Source organism: Nomascus leucogenys, chromosome 18 (assembly GCF_006542625.1).
Source record: "Nomascus leucogenys isolate Asia chromosome 18, Asia_NLE_v1, whole genome shotgun sequence".
NCBI classification, from domain to species: domain Eukaryota; kingdom Metazoa; phylum Chordata; class Mammalia; order Primates; family Hylobatidae; genus Nomascus; species Nomascus leucogenys.
This window is the reverse complement of record NC_044398.1, coordinates 61,543,240-61,562,712: the sequence shown is the minus strand read 5'-3', so window position 1 is coordinate 61,562,712 and position 19,473 is coordinate 61,543,240. Positions and strand designations below refer to the sequence as shown.

Sequence of the window (19,473 nt, the reverse complement as noted above, 5' to 3'; positions counted from 1 at the left end):
CAGAACATCTGGGGTCTTTAAAAACTTCTTTGGAGATTAATCTTTCACCTGTTAGAAGTCGGTCAACAGGTAAATTGTCTGGTAGACGTGGACAGATGAACACTTGGAAAAAACTCTTTTATCTTTGCATCTCACTTAAATATATATGATGCTGTTGTCTAAAATAATTTTTTCTGATTAATGCTAAGATAAGAAAGGGTGTTGACTTTCTATGAATAAGTATTAGAGCTCTTCTAAATTTTAAAAGATCCAGTTAGCTTTTTTTTTGAGGTTTTCTCCTACAATCGAATTTAACCATCCTTTAAGAGTTTCAGTCTTCTCAGTTCTTTTTAAACTGTACATTCCAGAAGTAATATCTCAATTTAGGAAAATAATGGAGAATTTATCTTGCAATTGCGAAATAGCATATAAGTAATCCTAAATTAGTAAATACTGGGTTCCTAATCTGTAAATTGTAATAATACTTATTCTTCAGGATTATGAGACTGATAAATACTATATGTAAAGTATCTCGTCCAATTCCTGCCTGATACATAGTATGTAATAAATAAATAGTTATGTATAATTACACACAATAATCATATAATTATATATTATATAATACAGTAATATAGTTATATAATTACATAATAATTATAATGTATATAATTAACATAATATAATGTATATAATGTAGTTTATAATATAGCACTTTGGGAGGCTGGGAGGATTGCTTGAGCCCAGGAGTTTGAGGCCGCAGCGAGCTATGATTGCAACACTGCACTCCAGCCCAGGTGACAGAGTGAGACCCTGTCTCTATAAAAGAAAAAGAAAAGTTAAAAAGCAAACAAAAACAAAACCTCCAAATAAAGCATTTAACAGTCTCTAGCATATGGTAGCACTGAATAAATGGTAGCTATTAAACAGATCTGATATTAGTAACTGCCACATGCCCAGCACTGTGTCTGTACCATGTATTCTCATCTATGTACACAGCATATCTAGCCCAGGAGTGTTTTTCTTGATCTCTCTATTATCTTCTTGGCATTCTTAGGCATCAGCAATTTATGTACGCTGGAGGGGAGGGAGATAGGATGTGGAAGTTGTTTTTTTTTTTTTTTTTTTTGAGATGGAGTCTCGCTTTGTTGCCCAGGCTGGAGTGCAGTGGCGTGATCTCTGCTTACTGCAACCTCCGCTTCCCGGGTTCAAGCAATTCTCCTGCCTCAGCCTCCTGAGTAGCTGGGACTACAGGCGCATGCCAGCATGCCCAGCTAATTTTTGTATTTTTAGTAGAGACGGGGTTTCACCATGTTGGCCAGGCTGGTCTCAAGCGCTTGACCTCATGATCCACCCGCCATGGCCTCCCAAAGTGCTGGGATTACAGGCGTGAGGCACCACACCCAGCCAGGAGTTATATTTCTGAAAGGCAATCCTTCTGTAGGTTTGGTTTCTGTCCTGTGACCTGTGTCAGGAAGCAAGTATGCATATCTCATTTGCATATCCCTTACCTATTGTTTCTCCAGACCACCTTGATTAGTCAAGGGAAGATGCCAGTCACTTTCTTGCACTTCACCACCCCGCCCTCCCCGCCCTTTTATTTTTTTTTTTGAGACTGAGTTTTGCTCTTGTCGCCCAGGCTGGGGTGCAGTGGCATGATCTCGGCTCACTGCAGCCTCCGCCTCCTGGGTTCAAGTGATTCTTCTGCCTCAGCCTCCCAAGTAGCTGGGATTATAGGCACGCACCACCACACCTGGCTAATTTTGTATTTTTAGTAGAGATGGGGATTTCACCATGTTGGCCAGGCTGGTCTCGAACTCCTGACCTCAGGTGATCTGCCTGTCTCGGCCTCCCAAAGTGCTGGGATGACAGGTGCTGGGAGCCAACGTGCCCGGCCTGCAGTTCTTGTTTGGGAAGACCTTCACTGGCCTTCCCTTGACTAATAGTTATTTCAGCTTACAGCTTAGACTTTACTTCCTTGAATAAGACTTGTTTGATGATCCACACCAAGCTGGGTGCCCCTCCTGTGCTTATTCCTGCCTTATTTTATTAAAATTACTGTTTATCACCCCGCCATACTGAAATTCCTTGAGATGGAGGATAGAGTTTCCATTTAAATACTTTAGCGTAATATCTGGCACAATAGTAAGTACTGAATAAATATATGTAACTTATAAATAATATGTAAGTGGCATATTTTATATGTGTAAAAGAGGGACTGAACTCAAATCACAAATTACAGCTTTATTGAATCCTTCTAGGTCTTTCAGGTCTGTATTCTCAAACTTGAGTGTCCATCAGCAGCATTTGGAGGGCTTCTTAAAACACAGACTGCTGGGCCCCCAACCCCAGACTTTCTGAGTTAATAGATCATTTCTTACTAGTTCCCAGATGATGCTGTTGGTCCAGGGGTCACATCTTTAGAACCACCTTAGGGGAAAAAAAAGAAAGTATGTTTCTTTGGCATTTCTGTTTACTTCTTCACTGATCACCATCAGTGATTTTAGATTTCCAAATTTGCCCACAAAAACAGTTTTATTCAATAGCATAACAACTACAGTAACTGTTGCATCAGTGTTGGAAAGATTTTTCCTTGCAGAGGTACTATATAATTGGTCCTAGATACTGTGGTGTATTGATGCTAAGAGATGAAAGGAAAAATTTAAAACACAGGGGGCCATCTTGTGGTGACTGTAGCAATTCAGAAAACTTTAAAAATTGAATTTGGGCTATAGGGAACCAAACATGTGGAGGACAAATTCGTGTTTTCTGATACATATTATGCATCTGGAAAAATGTTTGCAGATTACAAATTAGTTTATGTGTTTTACTTAGTTTTTTCTTTGCTTGTGAAAAAATTCTTGTTTCACAGCATAGTATCACTTTTACTGTGTCCTCAGTGACAGATAATTACACCTCTGTTTCCCTTGGTAGTTAGGCAATCTTGGAACTCTTTGATTCATGTCTGTGGTCAGGAGTTTATTGAGAAAAATTATATTTGATATTTTTTAAAAATCAGGGTTGAAATTTTATGTCATTTTTAATTTTAGGTGGTATAAATAGTTGAATATTTCCTATTTTCTGGACCCAGCTGGTTTATAACTTCAGAAGAAATAATGGAAAGCCAAGAATTTATTGTAAGTTTTACCATTTTTCACAATTTGGTGAAATTCCCTTCCTCTTTCCCTTTCTTCCTTCTTTCTTTTAAAGGCATTTCACAAACGTCTTGCTGTGTTGCCAGATTTAGCAAAAACAAAACAAAAAACAGGCTACTCAGTTAAATTTGAATTTCGAATAAACAATGCATACCTTTTTTAGCATTAGGATCTGTTACCTACTATTCATATTTGTTACACAAAATCATCACTTTTCAGCCTTTTGGCTAAGATCAAGTATTAGACAAAGTCCTTTGTAACATAATCTTTGAAAGTGTGAGACAGGGAAACAATTTCTTTCTCTTGAAGAACTGGCACGCCTCTTCTGTATAGATCAGCGGTTCTCACACTATTTGGTCTCGGGACTCTTTAACACTTTAGAAAATTATTGACCCCAACTAACTTGTGTATATAGGGTCTTACGTCTATTGATGTTTTTCATACTGAAGTTAAAGCAGAAATGTAAAAAGTATTTATGATTTGGCTTAATGGAAGACAACTGGATTCTCATATTTGTTTCTTCCACATTCAGGTTGCAATTGAATCTTACAATATTGCATATACATAATCCTGGGAAACTTCATTCTGCACCCCTGAAGGAGTGAGGATGAAAAGACAGCATCATGAAAATAGTTTTGACCTCACAGATACTTGTAAAGGTCTTGGAGACCTCCAGGAGTCTCTGGACCAAACTTTGAGAACTGCACAGATTATTAGTACTGTGTAATCCAGTAATTTTTTTCCCTTCCCACTGATGACTGGGGAGCTCAAATTACTTTCAATGCTCATTTATCTTTTTTGTTTCTTCCTTAGATTTCTCCTCTCCTTTCTTCCTTCCCCTGCCATTTCCTCCCCTATTCCCTCCCTCTCCTTCTCTCTCTCCTTTCCTTCCCTTTTTAATTTCATTTAATTAATGTTTAATGTTATTGTTATGCTATCTGTGCTTTTGTTTTTAAAATTTAAAAAATTGATATGGGTGTATGTGCCTTTTTTTGATGAAAGGTGCCTTAAATATATTTTGTATGTAGGAAGGATATATAAAATATGTAACATTAAATATATATAAATGGAAACCATTTATTTCGTATTTTTGGAAATAAGGTCCTATATACTCATCAAAAGATGAAGAAGTCAAAAGTGTGGCAAGATGGAATTCTGAAGATCACTCACTTAGGAAACAAAGTGAGTACAAAGCAGTTGACTACAGGGTGCAAGAGCAAGGTTCTCGATTTTTGATTGAATATTTAAAAAACCGTACATGATAAAATGTCAGATATAACCATACACTGAAATGATATGAAAACAGATTTTCAATTGATCCCCATATCACAGTGGTTAATTTGTGCGTTATAAAAATAGTTCATTAATAGATAGAATGAATAAGATCTGTTATCCAGTAGCACAATACAGTAACTATTGTTATTTATTTTTATTTTTTTTGAGACAGAGTCTTACTCTGTCATCCAGGCTGGAGTGCAGTGGCACGATCTCGGCTCACTGCAAGCTCTGCCCCCTGGGTTCAAACGATTCTCCTGCCTCAGCCTCCCAAGTAGCTGGGACTACATGTACCCGACACCACGCCTGACTAATTTTTTTGTATTTTTAGTAGAGACGGCGTTTCACCATGTTGCCCAGGCTGGTCTCGAACTCCTGACCTCAGGTGATCTGCCTGCCTCAGCCTCCCAAAGTGCTGGGATTACAAGAGTGAGCCACTGCTCCCGGCTGAGTGACTATTGTTAATAATAATTTTTTGTGTGTTTTTAAAATAACTCCAAGAGTGGAATTGGAATGCTCCTAACATAAATGATAAGGCCAGGCATCATGGCTCATACCTGTAATCCCACCACGTTGGGAGGCTGAGGCAGGAAGATTGCTTGAAACCTGGAGTTCTAGACCAGCCTGGGCAGCAAAGCAAGACTCTGTCTCTACAAAAAAAAAAAAGTAAATAAAAAAGTTTTAAAAAAGTTATAAACTGCTTATTATATGCTAGGCATAATGCTTTAAAAGTATCAACTTACTTAGTCTGCATAACTCTCCTACTAGTTAGGTATTCTTTTAATCTTTATTTTACCAAAGATGAAACTGGGGTACAGAGAGATGGAGTAGCTTGCCCAAGGATCAAAGCTGGAAGGTGGAGGAGCCACATATGAACCTAGGCTTTTTGTCCCCAGGGCCCATGTCCTAACCATTCTCCATTCTACTGTGTCTCTATTTTTTTTTTTTTTTTTTTTTTTTTTTGCCAGAATCTCACTCTGTTGCCCAGGTTCGAGTACAGTGGCATGATCTCGGCTCACTGCAGCCTCCGCCTCCCACGTTCAAGCAGTTCTGCCTCAGTCCCCCAAGTAGCTGGGACTACAGGTGCCACCTCTACGCCCGGCTAATTTTTTGTATTTTTAGTAGAGATGGGGTTTTGCCATGTTGGTCAGGCTGGTCTTGAACTCCTGACCTCAGGTGATCCAAATATTACTAATTTTAAAAAAGAACTTTATTACAGTTGAGTCACTAATTCTATATAGGACACATTGACAATGTCTGTGGCCTCCTGAATGAAGCCCCTACTCCTCAGTCTAGCAATTAAAGATAACCATATTCTGTTTTTTTTTTTTTTTTTTTTGAGATGGATTTTTGCTCTTGTCGCCCAGGCTGGGGTGCAGTGGTGCGATCTCGGCTCACTGAAGCCTCTGCCTCCCAGAGTCAGGTGATTCTCCTGCCTCAGCCTCCTGAGTAGTTGAGATTACAGGCACTTGCAACCATGCTCAGCTACTTTTTGTATTTTTAATAGACACAGAGTTTCACCATGTTGGTCAGGCTGGTCTTGAACTCCTGACTTCAGGTAATCCACCTGCCTAGGCCTCCCAAAGTGCTGGGATTACAGGTGTGAGCCACTGTGCCTGGCCCATATTCTGTTCTTATTTTACTTATCTGTCATTGTGACGTTATCACTGAGGGAAGCTTTTTAGTAGAGAAAAAGCTATCTACTATTTCTTTTGTTTTGTTTTGTTTTGTTTTTGAGATTGAGTTTTGCTCTTGTTGCCCAGGCTGGAGTGCAATGGTGCAATCTCGGCTCACCTCAACCTCCACCTCCACCACCACCTCCCAGGTTCAAGCGATTCTCCTGCCTCAGCCTCCCAAGTAGCTGGGATTATAGGCATGTGCCACTACACCTGGCTAATTTTGTGTTTTTAGTAGAGATGGGGGTTTCTCCATGTTGGTCTGGCCAGTCTCGAACTCCAGAGCTCAGGTGATCCACCCGCCTCAGCTTCCCAAAGTGCTGGGATTACAGGCGTGAGCCACTGCGCCTGGCCTGAGCCACTGCACCTGGCCCTACTATTTCTTAATATTTAATTTGTTAAAACAGCAAATTTTTTAAATTTTGCCTTAAGCCTTCAAGTTCAATTTATGTAATCCTATTAAATTTGTAAACCTAGTTAAGTTAAACAGTTACTTTCTGTAAGGTTTTAGCTTAATGTTCAAGCAACTTAAGTTGAAAAAACTAAGTGCTTTTTTTTTTTTCTTTTTTTAGACAGAGTCTTGCTCTGTTGCCCAGGCTGGAGTGCAGTGGCACAGTCTTGGCTCACTACAACCTCTGCATCCAAGGTTCAAGTGATTCTCCTGCCTCAGCCTCCTGAGTAGCTGGGATTACAAGTGCCCACCACCATGCCCGGCTAATTTTTGTGTTTTTAGTAGAGATGGGGTTTCACCATGTTGGCCAGGCTGGTCTCAGACTCCTGAGCTGAAGCCATCTGCCCGCCTTGGCCTCACAAAGTATTGGGATTACAGGCATAAGCCACCGTGCCTGGCTCAAATATTTTAAATATCGGATTACCTAATGTCAAATTGGCCAATAACTAAAATCTATTCATGATCATAATTCAAAAGTTAATATTTTTGGTTTGAATTACTTCATTATGTCTATATCCAGTTCTAAATGTTTCAGGAGTTACAAGGTACTTTCACGTTGAGTAAAAAACTTGTTACCCAAGTAAACTGGAGTTATCATATCAATGAACTGAGGCTGCTAATAAGATTTTGGATTGAAATTTGAGACCCAGGGCTATAGATAATCAGGATAACCTGAACACCATCACCAAGGGATGTGTCGAACCTTGTGTTTAATTGTAGTAACAACAGGATCTCCAATTCTATGCTCTTTAAAGGTGGTGGTCTCATAGTTGATACCGCTATGTTCAAGTCATGTGATTAATTCTTCTAATTTAAATAGATGAATATTCAGGTCTTTGCATATCCGTATGTTTTTTTAAATACGCAAACTAATTCATTCAGTGTCTGATGCTATTCTATATAACTTTTTCTTTTATATTCTGCCTTTTTCTTAGATCCAGTGTCTTTAAAATCTTGTAGATATTTAAAAGCCATCTGATTGGATTCTGCATATCCTTTTTGTTGTCTTTTGGTTCCAAATTATTATGGTCATGCTAGTGCTATTATCCAACTTTATCTTCAACTATAGCATACATTTGTTGAGTGCCCATTATATATCTCACACAAGTAGGTTATAGGAAAACAAGATAAATTCAAGTTAGTCCCTGAAAGTTTCTGTGTTCCAGGCAAGTTAATTATCTCATTGTTTCCTAAATAACGCCCTCAATCTTAGATGCAGGCTATTGCTTATATTCTTCTCTTGCTAGTTATGCCTTTTCTCTATCTAAATTCTGTCAAAGTTATTCATCTTCCACTGAATAAGTCATCAACCAACAAACATTACTGGTAGACAGTGGAAAAGTCAAATAAGATAGGTGGATGCAGAGTAGAAGAGCAGTTAGCATCAAATGTCAAGTAGACCTCAGTTTCAATTCTGGCTCTTTGCTTATTAGATGTATAATTTTGGGGGAGTACTCTCAGTGCCTCTGTTCTTTCTTTGTAAAATGGGGAAAATGATGCTTCATAAAGTTGTCTTAAGGATTAAAATAAGAAACACGTAAAGACCTTAACAAAGTACCTGCCACATCCTGAGCACACAATGAATGGTAGTTTGTTATTATAATTCTTGTCTTCAAGGGACTTTTATCTAATTTTTGACTAAGGGCATAAGGATCATAATATGTTTGTTTAGGATTCTATGAGATTACAAGGTAGAGACATTTAGATCTGTCTCTGGTTCAGAGAAGTCTTTCCAGATGAAGCATATATATATATTTTTTGTTATGTTTTGTAAACAAAATTGCCAAGTTAGGGGGAAGGGAGCTGAAGATTGTATCCTAGTCCCAACAACATGAATGTATGAAATGATACGAAATGTGGGAAACTATAAGCATTTAAATATAGCTGAAATGAAGGCCCCATATTGGGAAATGATGCAGTATAAAGCTAAAGTGGTAGACAGGAAGCATGTCATGAAGAATTTTGTATGCTGAGCCCTAGGAGCTAATGAAGAATTATGAGAAGAGTGACATATCATATTTGTATTTTATTTTATTTTTTTGAGACGAAGTGTTGCTCTGTCACAGGCTGGAGTGCAGTGGCACAATCTTGGCTCACTACAGCCTCTGCCTCCTGGACACAGTGATTCTTGGGCCTCAGCCTTCTGAGTAGCTGGGATTACAAGCATGTGCCACCACACCTGGCTAATTTTTGTATTTTTGGTAGAGACGGATTTCACCATGTTGGCCAGGTTGGTCTCAAACTCCCGACCTCAGATGATCCACCTGCCTCGGCCTATTAAAGTGCTGGGATTACAGACGTGAGCCACCGTGCCCAGCCATATTTGTATTTTAGAAAGATTGGTTTGGCAGCAGTGTAAAAGTTGTGTAGGATGAAAGATTGGATTTCAGAGACTTATAGTAGAGGCTGTAGAATAATCTAGACAAAAAGTAATGGAGGTCTGACCAAGCAGGCATTAGCAATGGCAATAGAGAAAAAGAATGATTATAGAGAAATTATGAAAGCATAGCCTCTTAGATCTTGGATATAGAAGGTGAGAGGAGGATCCAGAATGACTTTAGGTTTGTGTATTTATTTCCCAAAATGAAATATTTCAAAAAGAAAAATAAGTGAATGGAAACAATCAAGATTTTTAGTTCCATTCTGAACATAGTAAATTTGAGGCTGGGCGCGGTGGCTCATGCCTGTAATCCTAGTACTTTGGGAGGCCGAGGTGGGCAGATCTCTTGAGGTCAGGAGTTTGAGACCAGGCCAGCCTGGTTAACGTGGTGAAACCCCGTCTCTACTAAAAATATAAAAATTAGCCAGGCATGGTAGCGGGTGCCTGTAATTCCAGCTACTCAAGAGATTGAGGCCTGAGAATCGCTTGAATCTGGGAGGTGGAGGTTGCAGTGATCTGAGATCATGCCACTGCACTCTAGCTTGGGCGATAGAGCAAGACTCAGTCTCAAAAAAAGAAAAAAAAAATTAAAATAAATAAATAAATTTGAAGTATCATAGAAACACTCATGTAATTAGCTGTAAAGACCCAGACCTCTGGAAGGAGTTCCTGACTACTAGTATAGATTGGAAGTCTTTGGCTTTTAGATGGTATTTGAAACTATTGGAGTGGATTCATTTGTTCAACAAATATTTTTTGAGCATCCGAGTGAGTTACACACTGTTCTAAGAAATACAGCAGGGAGCAAAACAAATAAATCCCTGACTTCGTGGAAATAACATGGAGGAGACAGACCACTAAATTAAATGCATATGTATGTCTAGTGAAAGGCAATAACAAGGACATTTGTGTGGTTGGAATGGAGTGAGCAAGGGCGAGAATGGAGATAAAGGGGATTATATAAGCCTCACTGGCTATGGAAAGAACTTTTGTTATTCTTAGGAGCTGTAGAGAAATGGGAATGATTTGAGCAGGAGCATAGCATGATCTGATTTATATGGATGATAGTACTCAGGGAGGGTGTATCAAATTAAAAGAATAGAGGGACAAGAATACCATTTTTTTTAACAGCTTCATTGAGATATAATTCACACTTCACACCCTTTTCGATTCACCCATTCAGTGATTTTTAGTATTTTCACAGTTTTGCAACCATTATCACAATTTAAATTTGGCATATTTTTGTCACCACCAAAAGAAATCTCATATTCATTGGCAGTTACTACTCAGTACACAGCCCCCAGCCCTACGCAAACACAAATCTACTTACTGTCTCTATAGATTTACCTATTCTGGACGTTTTGCATCAATGAAATTATATAATAAGTAGTCTTTTGTGAGTAAGTCTTATTTAGCATAATATTTTCAGGGTTATTCCATGTTGAAGCATGTATCTTCATATATATTTTATTTTTTATTGCCATATAACTTTTTTTTTGAGACGGAGTTTCGCTCTTGTTGCCCAGGCTGGAGTGCAATGGCGTGATCTCAGCTCACCACAACATCCACCTCCCCGGTTCAAGTGATTCTCCTGCCTCAGCCTCCTGAGTAGCTGGGATTACAGGCATGTGCAACCAAGGCTGGCTAATTTTGTATTTTTAGCAGAGACGGGGTTTCTCTGTGTTGGTCAAGCTGGTCTCAAACTCCTGACCTCAGGTGATCTGCCCGCCTCAGCCTCCCAAAGTGCTGGGATTACAGGTGTGAGCCACCGTGCCTGGCATGATTTTCTTTTTTTAAATAGACAGGGTCTTGCTGTGTCGCCCAGGCTGGATTGCAGTGGTGCAATCATAGTTCACTGTAGCCTCAAACTCTTAGGCTCAAACAATCCTTCTACCTTAGCTTCCGAAGTAGTTGTGACTACTTAGGCTTGCACCACCATGTCTGGCTAATAACAAAAATTTTTTAGAGATAGAGTCTTGCTTCGTTCCCTGGATTGATCTTGAACTTCTGGTCTCAGATAATCCTTGCGTCTCAGCCTGCAGAGTACCTGGAGTAGCTGGGATTACACCACGAGCCGTGTACCGAGCCCAATATGTCATGTTTTATTTATCCATTCATAATACAGATATATGTTGATATACATTTGGGTTACTTTAAGTTTTTGGCTATTATGAATAATGCTGCTATGAGCATTAATGTGCAAGTTTTTGTATAGACATATGTGTTTATTTCTCTTGGGTATATATCTAGGAGTGGAATTGCTGGGTCTTGTGGGAACTTTATGTTTAATCTTTCAAGGAATTGCCAAACTGTTTTCCAAACTGATGGAAACACCAATATTAAAGGGGCTAGTGGAAAAATTGCTATGAAAAAGGGCTACAGACATAAGGGAAAAGCTAGAAAATGGTAATCACCTTAGCATCCTTTTTTCTCCCCTTATCCCTCATATTTAACAAGTTTTATTCATTATACCTCATAAATAATTGTCTTATCCTCCCGAATGTCAATATCTTATTTTAAGTGCTAATCATCTCCTTTATCCTGTATACCATCCCATTGCAATAATCTCTTAAAATGATCTTGTCTCCTGTTTGTCCCCTTTAATGTGTTTCAGTTATAATTTCTTCCCAATTTTTTTTTTTTTTTAAATTGAGTTGGAGTCTCGCTCTGTTGGCTAGGCTGGAATGCAGTGGCGCGATCTCGGCTCACTGCAACCCCTGTCACCTGGGTTCAAGCAATTCTCCTGCCTCAGCTTGTATTTTTAGTAGAGACGGGGTTTTGCCATGTTGGTCAGGCTGGTCTGGAACTCCTGACCTCAGGTGATCCACCTGCTTCGGCCTCCCAAAGTGTTGGGATTACAGGCGTGAGCCAGCATGCCCAGCCTCTTCCCAGTTTCATTCTAATATCCTCCTGCTAGGAATTAAGTTCTTGAATTTCTTTTTTTTTTTTTTTTTTGAGCAGCAGCAAGATTTATTGCAAAGAGCAAAAGAACAAAGCTTCCACAGCGTGGAAGGGGACCCGAGCGGGTTGCCCGAATTTCTTTTATGAATGTCTTTACTCTCTTATACAGACTGATGCATAGTAAACATTCAAAATGGATGCATTTTCAAATCCAAGTTCAACAAATGTAATCCTTTCATTATATGATTACTTATATAACAATAACTTATTTCCTCTTGAAGAAGTTTAAGAAAAGCATAATTGTGTTGTTCCTTTTTAACATTTATTTTGTTTTCATACAGGCAATTTTATTTGATGACAAAGGAGCATGTTTGGAGAGTCTGTTTCTTAAATGCCTTGAGGTATTTTAGTGCATTTATCTTATTTTTAAGTTATTATTTAAAAATCTCTTTAAATACCTCCTTTATGAATATTGTTAGTGTAGTCATAATATTAATACTAATATAGTTAGTATTTGTTGAACATTATAGCTAGACTTTGTGCTAAAACCTTTTAGATATTGTTTCCTTTAATCTCTACAACTGATGTTTTATAATCTAAAAAAAAACCTGATTTTTATAGATTAGGAGTGCAGTGCAGAAAGGTTAAATAACTTGCTCATGTTCATAGAGTTACAGTGGTAGGAAGGCTGAGATTTGATCCCAGGAGGTGATTCTAGAGTCTAATTCTACTACATGATTTTTTCATAGGCAGAGGTCTACTGTGGGAAATTTTTTGTGACATATTCTCATTTAAGTATAATATTCTCTCACCTAAAAACAGAACTACCATTCAATCCAGGAGTACTATAACTGGGTATATACCCAAAGGAATATAAGTTGTTCTGCCATAAAGACACGTGTGTGTATGTTCATTGTAGCACTATTCATAATAGCGAAGACATGGAATCAGCCTAAATGCCTATCAGTGATAGACTGGATAAAGAAAATGAGATACAAATACACCATGAAATATTATACAGCCATAAAAAAGAATGAGATCATGTTCTTTTGCAGGAATATGGATGGAGGTGGAGGTCATTATCCTTAGCAAATTAATGCAGGAACATAGAAAACCAAATATTACATGTTCTCACATGTAAGTGGGAGCTAAATGATGAGAATGCATGGACAAAGGGGGACAACAGACACTGGGGCCTACTGGAGGACGGAGAGAGGGTAGGAGGAGGAAGAGGATCAGGAAAAATAATGGGTACTAGACTTAATACTTGGGTGATGAAATAATCTGTATAATAAACCGCCATGACACGGGTTTACTTATGTAACAAACCTGCACATGTACCCCTGAACTTAAAAGTTAAAAATAAATACATAAATAAAGTATTCTCTCAAATACATAGTTTGTGTTTTTCCTCTCAAAGAGGAAAAAGCATGGAAAGAGAACTAAAGGCATATTTTAGTGAAGAATTAGGATATTAAAGTTGGTCATTCTGGGTTCATTTCCCAGTTCTGAATACTTCCTGGCCCACCTAAACTCTCTATGTCTAACTTCTCTGCTGTAAAATGTAGATCACAGACGGATTTTACAGGGTCGGTCTGAAGGTTAGAAATAATTTCTGTAAAGTGCCTAGCAGTTTTAGTAGTACAGTGATTTTTTTTTTTTTTTTTTTTTTTTTTTTTGAGATGGAGTCTCCCTCTGTTGGCCAGGCTGGAGTGTGGTGGCATAATCTCGGCTCACTGCAGCCTCTGCCTCCTGGGTTCAAGCGATTCTCCTTCCTCAGCCTCCCAAGTAGCTGAGATTACAGGCGTGTGCCACCATGCCCAGCTAATTTTTTGTATTTTTAGTAGAGATGGGGTTTCACCATATTGGCCAGGCTGGTCTTGAACTCCTGACCTCAAGTGATCCACGTGCCTTGGCCTCCAAAAGTGCTGGGATTACAGGCATGAGCCACCGCACCTGGCCTAGTACAGTGATTCTAAATGTGTTAAAATGCATACTGTGATGATGATGATGTTGATTTTTGGCCATAGTATTCATTTTGAAATTTTACATGACATCAGTAGTGGTTATGGTACTTTTATATATTTTTAAAAGGGTCTAGGAGAATCAGTATCTTAGTATATGGTCTGATTGGTGGTAACTACTATTATTTCATCTTAAAAATCATTTCAGGCCGGGCGTGGTGGCTCACACCTGTAATCCCAGCACTTTGGGAGGCCGAGGCGGGTGGATCACCTGAGGTGAGGAGTTCAAGACCAGCCTGACCAACATGGAGAAACCCCTTCTCTACTAAAAATACAAAAAATTAGCTGGACGTGGTGGTGCATGCCTGCAATCCCAGCTGCTCGGGAGGCTGAGGTAGGAGAACTGCTTGAACCCAGGAGGTGGAGGTTCGGTGAGCCGAGATCGCGCTATTGCACTCCAGACTGGGCAACAAGAGCGAAACTCCATCTCAAAAAAAAAAAAAAAAATCATTTCATTAGTAAAATATTAATCTGATACAGATTTTGTGTATTTTCAAATTCGGCTGATACTTTTTTTTTTTTTTTTTTTTGAGATGGAGTTTCGCTCTTGTTGCCCAGGCTAGAGTGCAATGGCGCGATCTCACCTCACCACAACCTCTGCCTCCCGGGTTCAAGTGATTCTCCTGTCTCAGCCTCCCGAGTGGCTGGGATTACAGGCATGCGCCACCACACCCAGCTAATTTGTTTTGTATTTTTAGTAGAGACGGGGTTTCACTGTGTTATTCAGGCTGGTCTCAAACTGCCAACCTCAGGTGATCCGCCCACCTCGGCCTCCCAAAGTGCTGGGATTACAGGTCTGCGTAATCCTGCGTCTGGCGATAATCTTATTTTTATGCTGCAGTCAGAGGTGGTGGCAAGTACTACATTTGCTCATTAACATGATTAAAATGCATTTTTGGAATATGATTAAGCAACTGTAATGATTTATAATAATGTTTAATTTATGATAATTATGAGTATCTTATTCATTTAAAGATATATAATTGGCAATAACTCTAATTTTTGAAAAGTTACACTTAGTTGTATGGATTCTAAGTGAACTGCTTGAGAGGGGGCATTTTTTTCTTGTTTGTCTTTGTATCCCTAGCATGTAACAAGGGGCCTTATATAGGTCCCCAGTACGTAATATTTATTTACTAATTTAATTTTGTTTTTAGAGACATTGTCTCACTCTGTCATCCAGGTTGGAGTATGGTAGTGTGATCATAGCTTACTACAGCCTCAAACTCCTGGGCCCAAGGGATCCTTCCACCTCAGCCTTTCGAGTAGCTGAGACTATAGGAACATGCCACCACGCCTGGCTAATTTTTTTTTTTTTTTTTTTTTTTGAGACAGGGTCTCACTCTGTCACCTAGGCTAGAGAGCAGTGGTGTGAAAACTGCTCACTGCAGCCTTGACCTCCTAGTCTCAAATCATCCTCCCACCTCATCCCCCCAAATAGCTGGGACTACAGGTGCATGCCACCATGCATGGCTGATCTTTTAAAAAGTTTTTTGTAGAGACAGGGTCTTGCTATGTCGACTAGGGTGGTCTTGACCTCCTGGCTTCAAGCAATCCCCCTCTCTTGGTGTCCGTAGTGCTGGGATTACAGGCATAAGCCATCCCATCCAGCCCGTGCTAATTTAAAATAAAAATTTTTTGTAGAGACAGGATCTCAATATTTTGCCCAGGCTGGTCTCATACTCTTGGCCTCAATCAATCCTCTTGCCTTGGTCTCCCAAAGTCTTGCGATTACAGGTGTGAGCTACCACACCTAGCTCTAATATGTGTTGTTGAATAAACAAATTAGAGAAATTTTAAAATTATATTATTGTCCTTTTTTGTGCTTATTGATAATTAATGAGTACATAATAGTAAATAATTGAAGACTTTAATTACTGACTTATTCGTTCAACACCTATTTATTGAACACCCATTGTGTCTTAGTGCTAGTGAGCATCCTGGAATACATACATAGCTAATCAAATAATTAGATGTATGTTATTTTGACATTTATTCTTTCAGGTGAAACCTGGAGATGACTTAGAAAGTGATCGATACTTAATCACAGTTGAAGAAGTTAAAGTTGCTGGAGCCATAGGTGTTGTTAAGCAGAATGTCAATAAAGAAGCACCAGACTTAAATTCAAGGACATTTATATCCTCTGGCCGATCTCTTGGATGTCAGCCCTCTGGCTTAAAAAGGAAGTTTACTGTAAGTTTTGCTGTGGAAAATAATACATCAAAATATATTTATAAAATTGTCTCAAAAAGTAGTGAATTTGGAAGTTACTGTACTCTGACATTCAAAGGGCACTTCATAGTATACTTAGGTAGAAAGGAAATAAACCCTACTTTGAAAAATCTTATTGCAAATGAATGTACTTTAACAAACTTTAAATCTGAATTATTACTTTACCTTAGGCAAACCAGAAACAATCCTTTTCCTTTTTTTTTTCTTAGCCAGTTCATTTCACATTTTCTTAATGGGTAATGGTACAGCTAACATTTATTTTAATATTTTCAGGGTTTTCAAGGACCACGTCAGGTTCCAAAGAAAATGGTTATTACGGAAAGTGGTGAATCAGCTGCATCACATGAGGCTAAGAAAACTGGCCCTACTATTTTTTCTCCATTCTACAGCATGCCTCCTTTGTTTCCTACTGTTGGCAAGAAAGATACAAATAATATACTGGCAGACCCTGAGAACATTGTGGCTTACAAGAACAGAGAGAGAAACGCCATGGATTTTTCTTCAGCTTTTTCTCCATCCTTCCAGATTAACCCAGGAGTGCTGTGTGAAGAAAATTATTTTTGCTCTCCTGTCAATTCTGGAAATAAGCTTTCAGACTCTTTACTGACCAATGAGCCTGTGAAAAGAGATAGTTTGGCATCTCACTATTCAGGAGTTTCACAAAACATCAGAAGCAAAGCACAGATATTAGCTCTTCTGAAGTCTGAATCATCTAGTTCATGTGAGGAACTAAATTCTGAGATGACAGAGCATTTTCCTCAAAAACAACCACAAGGAAGTTTAAAAATTGCTACTAAACCAAAGTACCTAATTCAACAGGAAAAGTGTGCTGAGATGAAGAGCACAGAAAATTTATACTACCAGCATCAATCAGAAAATACCATGAGAAATAAAAGCCGGTGGGCCATGTATTTATCCTCACAGAGTTCACCTATACATTCTTCTACTGTGGATGGGAATGATACAGAAAGGAAACCCAAGGCCCAGGAAGATGATATAAATTCTAATTTGAAAGACCTTTCATTACAAAAAAATATACAGTTCTTTGAAACATGTGCTGAAGAGGGGAAAAAGTATAATGTAGACAAGTCAGTCGGTAATGATCAATCCTGGAATCAGGAAGTAAAATTAGAAATTCCTTCATTTAATGAAAGCAACAGCTTACAGGTTACTTGTAGCAGTGCAGAAAATGATGGTACATTATCAGAATCTGACATTCAAGAAGATAATAAAATACCTTTTAATCAAAATGACAAGGGGTACTTTAAAGGATCAGTTCTCATGAAAGAAAATGCTCAGGAGATAAATACATGTGGAACACCGGAAAAGGAGTATGAACAATCGGAGTCATCTCTGCCAGAACTGAAACATCTCCAAATTGAATCTAGTAATAATTCTAGGATCTCTGATGATATTACAGACATGATTTCTGAAAGTAAAATGGATAATGAAAGTCTTAATACTATTCATGAATCTCTGAGTAATGTAACACAACCATTTTTGGAGGTAACTTTTAATCTGAACAATTTTGAGACCAGTGACACTGAGGAGGAATCACAGGAAAACAACAAAATTTCCCAGGATTCAGAGAGTTGGGTAAAGGACATTTTGGTTAATGATAGCAATTCATGTTTTCAAAAGAGGTCTGAGAATATAAACTGTGAAGAGATTGAGGGTGAACATTTGCCATTCTTAACATCTGTTAGTGACAAACCTACAGTGACATTTCCTGTTAAAGAGACTCTGCCATCACAGTTTTGTGATAAAACTTATGTGGGTTTTGACATGGGAATTTGTAAAGCTGAAAACATGGGAAAAGAAATAGAGGAGTATAGTGACACATTGAGCAATTTTGAATCTTTCAAGTGGACTGATGCTGTATACATAGATAATAAAGAAGATGCTAATAAACCTATTCAAGAAGTCAGAATTAACTGTGATTTTGCTTTACCCCCGAATAAATCTAAAGGTATAAACATGAATTTACATATTCCTCATAATCAAAATCAGATTGCTGAGAACAGTAATCTATTTTCAGAAGATGCTCAACCTCAGCCTTTTATTTTGGGAAGTGACTTAGACAAAAATGATGAACATATTTTACCCTCAACTTCTAGTAGTGACAACAGTGTCCAACTATTAAATACCAATCAGAATCACTATGAATGTATTGCACTTGATAAATCAAATACCCACACTTCCAATTCTTTGTTTTACCCACTGGGAAAAAACCATCTTATTTCCAAAGACACAGAAGCACATATATCTGAACCTGAAGATTTGGGAAAGATTAGAAGTCCACCCCCTGACCATGTTAAGGTTGAAACTGCCAGAGAAGGCAAACAATACTGGAATCCTAGAAATTCTTCAGAACTTTCTGGATTAGTAAATACCATTTCTATTTTAAAGTCACTGTCTGAACACAGTACTGCTTTAGACAGCTTGGAAATATTGAAAAAGAAAAATACTGTCTTTCAGCAAGGAACTCAACAGACCTATGAGCCAGATAGCAGTCCTGAAGGTTAGAATTGCATGTCTATTTTGGATTGTTTTCTTTATAGGTCTTTGAGCTATAAAGAAAGAAGATATTAGCTCTGGGTGCTACATTAAAGAATTACATAGTGTTTAAATAGGTAACACATGTACTTGGTAAAACCAATATTAATAGAGAATAGTAGCAATGAAAAGTTCCCATCCAACCACATCCCTTAGTCTACCCTTCAGAATTAGCTACAGTTTTCTTCTAGAACATCCTTCCATAAACTATGCGTATATAAGCATATCTTGGCACATTTAAGTGAATATATGTCAAAAAATGTTCATATATATGTACGTATGTGTGTGTATATGTCAATCTATTTTTTTTTTTTTTGGAGACAGTCTCACTCTGTCACCTAGGCTGGAGTGACTCAGTGCAGCCTCTGCCTTCCAAGTAGTTGGGTTTACAGGCATGCACCACCATGCTTAGCTAATTAAATCTATTCTTATTCATTTTTGGACAGGTACTAGGGAATAATTTTTTTTAAAAAGTGAGTTCATATTGATACTGCTAATTCCAATCCTATACCACAGAGTTCTTTTTCCTCCGTTCCATAATTGTGTCTTTCTTTTTTTTTTTTTTAAGACAGTTTCACTCTTGTTGCCCAGGCTGGAGTGCAATGGCACGATCTCGGCTCACTGCAACCTCCACCTCCTGGGTTCAAGCGATTCTTCTGCCTCAGTCTCCTGAGTAGCTGGAATTACAGGCGCCCACCACCACACCCAGCTAATTGTTTTGTATTTTTAGTAGAGACGGGGTTTCACTATGTTGGCCAGGCTGGTCTTGAACTCCTGACCTCGTGATCCGCCCACCTCGGCGTCCCAAAGTGTTGGGATTACAGGCGTGAGCCACCACTCCTGGCCC

At 38.5% G+C, this 19,473-nt stretch overlaps 1 protein-coding gene across 1 annotated transcript in view; it reads left to right on the top strand.

The window, feature by feature from the left end:
• The window catches only part of ZGRF1 (zinc finger GRF-type containing 1), a 101,000-nt gene that overhangs the window by 653 nt on the left and 80,874 nt on the right, over window positions 1-19,473 (top strand). The window contains exons 2-6 of the mRNA XM_030798254.1: window positions 3,027-3,113; window positions 4,233-4,313; window positions 12,156-12,215; window positions 15,843-16,031; window positions 16,344-18,591. Coding sequence (XP_030654114.1) covers window positions 3,093-3,113; window positions 4,233-4,313; window positions 12,156-12,215; window positions 15,843-16,031; window positions 16,344-18,591 — 2,599 coding nt within the window. The 5' untranslated portion in view covers window positions 3,027-3,092. The remainder of the gene's footprint in view (window positions 1-3,026; window positions 3,114-4,232; window positions 4,314-12,155; window positions 12,216-15,842; window positions 16,032-16,343; window positions 18,592-19,473) is intronic.